General features: G+C 36.0%; 1 protein-coding gene across 1 annotated transcript; it reads left to right on the forward strand.

Annotated features, from left to right (window-relative positions):
* Positions 1 to 234: 234 nt before the first annotated feature.
* On the forward strand, positions 235 to 6402 carry LOC132639452 (probable NADH dehydrogenase [ubiquinone] 1 alpha subcomplex subunit 5, mitochondrial). The gene is made up of 2 exons (XM_060355896.1): positions 235 to 553; positions 5069 to 6402. Exons 1-2 carry the CDS (start codon positions 235 to 237, stop codon positions 5278 to 5280), a joined length of 531 nt encoding a protein of 176 aa, XP_060211879.1. The 3' UTR covers positions 5281 to 6402.
* The last annotated feature ends 529 nt before the right edge of the window (positions 6403 to 6931 follow it).

A 6931-nucleotide genomic window follows, 5' to 3' on the forward strand; every position in this document is an offset into this window, starting at 1 on the left:
TGGTAGTGAGGGTAGGGTTAGGTGGTGAGGGTGAGGGTTATTACAGGTGTGGATAGAGTCTATGGTAAAAATTATTCATACAAAATATCTTTTAAGGATATTCAAATTTTATTCAAAATTTTAATGATTAATACCTATTTGGATCAAATGAGTAGTTAGACCTTAACGTAAACAAATGCATTTAATGACTTAACATGTGAACCATTCAAATTCAGACATTCATTAAATGCAAATATGTTTCTACGAAGGATAGCAAGGCCATTAATGATGATGTCACAAGTGAAGGAAACAACAGGTATAGTAGGTTTAGAGGTAGTCCCAAATGCAAGAGAAGTTCTAATAAATCTATACAGGAAAACCCTAGAAGAGATCAAGGCAGTTCCAGAAGATGAAGGATACCGTAAAGCAGTGGAGAGCTTTACACGTCAGCGACTCAATGTATGTGTTGAGGAACAGAAATCGGAAGTGATAGAGAAACGGCTAGGTTGTGGTCAGGTTGAAGAGCTTATTGAGGAAGCTCAAGATGAACTTAAGCTCATTGGTCACATGAACGGTTCGTTTACTACAATCTTAAATTCCTTACACGTGTCAATTTACTAGGCTCGGAGTCTTAAGAAACAAAGTGAGACTTTTGAATTTTGTGATTTTAAATTAAAGATGTGTATATTGTAGTATTAAAATGTCTTTTGAATCTCGTGCTTATAAACTTAGACATGGAGAATGTTTGATTTTTTTTTTAACAAGGTAACAAATGTAAAATGTTGGAGTTGGAAAACTTACTAAATATAGAAAGAGATACTCTTTTTGGGACAGACCCAAAAGGAAAGTAAGACACTTAAATTGGGACGGATGGAGTATCTATTTTGTGAATTGGTGGCCAGGTGCAAGGAAAATTGTAGTTTTAAGTTCCTCAGGAGGGAAAAATTGATATTATACAATGTTTGTGAGATCATTGATATTATATGTTTCCTGGTGTCAATTGACTTGAGCCTTGGGGTGCTCCCTTTCAAGGTCTCAAGTTCGAAACCCGCTGGGTGCAAACAATTTCTGAGGGCCATCGGACTGGGGAAACCCTGAATTACCCGTGGTGCACTTGCGGGAAACTCCTTGTCGAGGGCCTGTGCACCTCCGGGATTAGTCGGGGCTCAAAGAGACTCGGACACCCGGCGCTAATAAATTAAAAAAAAAAAAAAAAAAAAGCTTAAGCTTTTGTGTAATTTTGGATAAAGCTGCGGCAACATCAGTCAAGATGAACAAAATGTATCTATAGAGTCTTCAACTAGTAGAAGTAGTGAGTAACCCTCAGGGGTTGGCCTGGTGGCAATTGGCTTGAGCCTTGGAGTGCTCCCTTTCAAGGTCTCAAGTTCGAAACCCACTGGGTGCACACAATTTCTGAGGGCCATCGGACTGGGTAAAACCCTGAATTACCCGTGGTGCACTTGCTGGAAACTCCTTGCCGAGGGCCTGTGCACTCCCGGGATTAGTCGGGGCTCAAAGAGCCTCGGACCCCCGGTGCTTAATAAAAAAAAACTAGTAGAAGTAGTGAGTAAAGCGCCGTGCTAAATGGAGCATTGTGCCGCTTGATTAATAAATTACATTCCAGACAAAATTGATCCTTTCTTTTTAAGCTAGATATGAATGAATTTCATGAAGTTGAATTGCCAAATTAACAATTTTGATTGTATTTCCCTCCAGTCAAGAGTACTTTTTCTTGAAAAAGGTTCACTCTACCCAAGAAACTACTTTAGGGGTTCATACAATAAGAGTGGCGTAAGGCCATAGAACATTCCCTCGGGATTTAGTTTTGTACAGAAAAATGAGTTTTAGAATATGGCGTCACCTATTAGATATTGTTTACGTTGTATTAGGATTTAGGAAAATGTAAGGAATCAGATAATTTCCTTGAATAAGACATTCCTTAAGAATCGTGTTCCATTATAAGTATGGTTTGTTATAGTTAGGCAACATTAAGCTAAAATACACCAGTACTACAAGTTTTTTCTGTCATTGACGCAGAATGCCTTATATCCGATGTCAGCAACCTCTTCCTTCTTTGGAAAGTCTTAAGTACATCTAGCAGACCTTTGCATCAACGATTTCTCTTTCCCCTTGTCTGTCACATTTTCCCTTTCTTATCCCTTAAGAACTATATTGAAACAAAAAGTCCACTATGCTATACTCCCCAAAATGGACCAACCTGATTGAGTAAAAGCTTCTTCTGGAAAAATGTTGTTGAAGTTTAAGTGAGTCCCATGTTACTGGAAAACCAGAAATCTGATCACTTCATCCTCTACAGAGTTAAATAAATTTGAAGAAAGAAATCGTTTGTCCTTTCTTGCGGAGATAGAGCTACCTGTGTTCTAAACAGATTAACACCTTCTCTTTCCTTCAACTTCTATCTAAAGTTCTTGTGTTTATGCTTTGTGACTTGTTGAAAGGATTGCCTGAATGGGGAGTGAGGTACTCTTTACTACTACTACTAATAATAATAATAACATCAAGTAGGTGCTCAAAGAGCTTTGCAGAATACATTTGATACGGTATTTTAAAAATGAAAAAGTCTAGCAAATCCAACATAGTATAAAAATCATATACAATTTTTCATGTAACACCAAAATTTTCAAAAACTGCAAGCTTCTATATCTGAAACAGGAAGCTGTTGTTGCTCTTCCTTCAAGCATCTTCATCTCTCCTGCCACACTGCCCAATGGTTGCACATAGGAACTGATACAAGAAGTTTTTTTCCTGCTACCTGATCTTTCATCCCTCTCAACTAAGCAGACCTTCTTCAGGGTGTTTCACATTCCCTTAGTGTACTTCAAAAAGGTTAAGAAACATACATCATACCCGCCAAATTTGAGTTTTAATGCACAAACAAATGATTTGGGTTCTCTGAAGCATTTTCATACATATAACATCTATTGCCACTTTGCCAGATCAAAAGAACATCTATTGCATAGGATGATCCTCTCTTCTGCAGATTGCGTTGAGTTAAGAAAGTCTGTTCAGGGTTATCCAACTGACGCAAGCCACCTCAGGTGGTGCATTTGTGTTCAAGATCAACTTGGATGGTTATAGTCTTTCTTTATCGATGCATTATTTAGCACTTTTAGGAACTCACCGTGAATCTGTATCTTTCCTTTCCCCTGAACACGCATTATCTGAGTGTGAAGCCAATTATCTAAGTCTACCTATTTCCTCAAATTCTGTATTACCCTTTCCCTCCTTTGTTTTGGAAGTTTCTTCTAAGTTTAATGCTCTATCCACCCTATCTACACATTCTGCAATTGTGGCTCCATTATTTAAAACAAGACTATATCAGAGAATAGCGTCTATGTTGTCTGTTCCATCCATGTCCGGCACAATTCTATCTTTATGCTTTTTCGTACTTGCAATTTTACCAAGTTATGGTTCGTCTCGATAATTACTGGTTTGCTTCACCATGCCACTCCATAAGAAGTTATTGGTTTAATGCACCATTGGCCCTCCATGCCTTGTGTTATCCATATTCCATTTTCCACTGCTCGTCTTCACCTTTAAACCTCCATAGCTATTTGAAAAGTAAATATTGTTTTGCATTCCCAAAGTCTTCACCCCTGGTCCCGGATTCCCTTTAGATTTAAATATGGATGACCATTTCACCAGATGCATCTTTTGTCTTCCAAAAAGAACAAAATCCCTTTTCAGTTTTTTGTCTAGCTGCTTCACTGTTGATGGCTTGTGTAATAGTAACATCTAAGTATATAAGTGATCCGTCCAGCACACAATTTATTAAGGTGTCCTACGGTTAAGTACTGTTTTCCGCGAAGAGTGATTTGGTCCATACTTTCAATTAAACTATGCCAGCTTATGCTGTTTTCCAGGAAGATAATTTCCTTTTAAACTCATCATTAACACGTTCCCATACTTTGTAGATCTTTATACGGAGTTTATAGTATTTATGACTTCATTGGAACTGCTTTAAGTCAAATCAATATGCAGGCCAAAGACTGCCTCAAATATCAACTGCACCACTCTGAGATACCTTATTTGTTGTTCATCTGTCCACCATAGAATGAGAGCATCTATTTACATTTCACGTAATGTGCCAACCTTTTTCCACAATGTTACAGGACTTCTGCTTAGAACTTTCATTACCAATGAAAACCAAAATGCTGATAGGGGATTGCTTGGTCTCAAATCTCCTCTGTAGAGGGAAGAAACACTATGGGGATCCATTTATGAGGATGGAAGAACTGATGGTAGACATACAAGTTTTTAGCCATTTCATCCATATCTTCCCATAACCCGTTCTTTGCATAATCTTTAGGTCCAGGCGCTTTATCTCCTGCATTAGCTTTGATAGCCAATTCCACTTACTCCTCAATGAAAGGCCTTTGTAATCGTTCTCTCCACTGTACAGAAATTGTATTCAATTTCATATATGGTCTCCAGCTTTCAATCTCTTTGAGATAAGGTTTTGTAGAACCTTAAGATATAGTTCTCTACTCTGGCTCCTCAACGATCTTCTCTCATTAATATTCAAGCTGTCGATGCTATTGTATCTTCCATTAACATTTGCCAATTTGTGGAAGAACTTTATGTTTTTTTTTGCTACCTCCTTTTGCAGAGGTCTCTTGTGCTTTGAATTTTTTTCTAGTTCTCTCTGTAGAGTATGTTTTCCGCCTTGTCTCTTCTTTGCAACTTATTGTTTTCATTATGGGTCAGCTGCCTGTGAACTGATCGCAATTGGCGAAATTGTTGTTAACTTTCCGTTGACGGGGATGCAGTGAGGGAAGGTTGTAGTTGAGGAGGGAAGTGTCTCCCTAGGGAGACTGGGAGAGGCTCTTTTAAAAGCTCTCATTTTGAAAAACGTTGCATGCAATTCATGTTTAACTTCGTCCAAGGGCTCTAGGGGTTTAGTGACTTATAAATATTAGGAGTGGTTTATTATAAGATTCTGCTGGGAAATTTGACCGCCTCATCAACCCCTTGCAGTAGAATTTCTTCTGTCAATTGGAGCTGCTTAAGGATATTTGTTATTATACTTTACTTTAGCTTGCTTTGATTCACAAATTTTGTTATGCAGAGTGGAAACCTTGGGGCATTCCTGATGAGTATGAATGTGAAGTCATTGAAAATGATGCTCCAGTACCAAAACACGTTCCCCTACACCGTCCTGGTCCTCTCCCTGAGGAATTCTATAAGACATTGGAGGCTGTTACTTCTGGGAAATTAGAGGATGCTGGTTCAAAGAAAGATGAACCTGCGATTACATCGGGTGAATCACAATCGCAGTAGGGTCTTCCAGCAGCTCCTTTTGGTTATTGATCAGTACATGCCAAGTTCTAAGACCTGAACATGCACTAGCTACCATCCTTGTTCTCACATCTTTGTGGGTTTCCTATACCTGTACCTGATTGACTGGAGCCGGTGGACAGAATGGTTGAATCATTGGTTAATAAAAACAAAAGGTTTTTTTTTTTTTTTTTGCTGCAAGCACTCCTAATTTTTGTTATGGGTGTGGAAGCTAGCAGACAATTGGTTATTTTCTTTTGTTTGGAAAAGTATCGATGATATTTTTGTATGAGGGAAGTCATTTTCCATGAATAATATTTCTTCTAAAAAAATGTTTTCTGGTGTATGGTTGATGAGAGAAAATACTTTATTAAGAAAAATGTGTATTATAATAATAATGACATGAATACATTCTTTTGATGAATTTTTGAGTTTTGAAAGATTGATAGTAACGTAAAATTGTCGGAAATCTAAGACGAGGAAAACGAAATTACTTTACTTTACTGCTATTAATAAGCACGGGTTGGGCTCCTTTTTCGTCGTCCGTTGTGGGCCCCCATGAAAAAAAAAAATTGGGCCTCATATTAAACAGCCCATAATAAAAAAAAAATTGTAAAAAAAAATTGTGAGTCCCATATATGTTAAACAACAATTAATATTAAAAAATATATATATTTTGGGCCCCATATTAAACAGCCCATAATAAAAATAAAATAAAAAATAAAATTATAAAAAAAATAAAAAATTGTGAGCCCCATATATATTAAACAACAACTAATATTAAACAAAAATTGTGAGCCCCATATTAAACACCAACCAGTATTAAAAAAAAAAAAAAAACTGAAACCCACCACATCCAAACTCACGGGAAAATAAAAGTGGACCCCATATTAACAAAATTAAGCAATATTAAAAAAAAGTGAATCCCATATTAAAAAAACAAACAATGTTTAAAAAAAATGTGGGCTCCATATTAAACACCATGCGTATTCGTAGCAAACACTAATATAATAAAGTTTTAAATACGGAACACAAACTACAATGTTATATTAATCATGTTTTGAACATAGTTTCCCATATTGACAAAATCAAGCAATATATAAAAAAAATAAAAAATGAATCCCATATTAAAAAAATAAACAGTGTAAAAAAAAAAGTCCAGACTTTGTATTCTTAGCAAACACTATATAATAAAGTTTTAGATACGGAGCACAAATTACAATGTTATATCAATCGTGTTTTGAACATAGTATATATATATATATATATATATATATATATATATATATATATATATATATATTATATGCATAAAAATAGTGCAAACTAATAATGTCCAAAAGGGCGGGCCCATACTAAACAACACCAGACAATATAAAAAAAAAAAAAAAAAAAGAAGAAACTATATAAAGCATGGGTTTAGACCCATGCTTCATCGTCCGTTGTCCCTTTAAAAAAATGGTGGGCCCCATACTAAATAACACCGAGCAATAAAAAAAAAGGAAGAAAAAAAAGTGGACTCACCACATCCAAACTCACGGGAACAAAAAAGTGGACCCTATATTAACAGAATCAAGTAATATTAAAAAAAAAATGAATCCTATATTAATAAAACAAACAATGTTAATAAACAAATGCTTAGAAAATCAAACAA

This window comes from Lycium barbarum, chromosome 1, assembly GCF_019175385.1.
Source record: "Lycium barbarum isolate Lr01 chromosome 1, ASM1917538v2, whole genome shotgun sequence".
Taxonomy (NCBI): Eukaryota; Viridiplantae; Streptophyta; class Magnoliopsida; order Solanales; family Solanaceae; genus Lycium; species Lycium barbarum.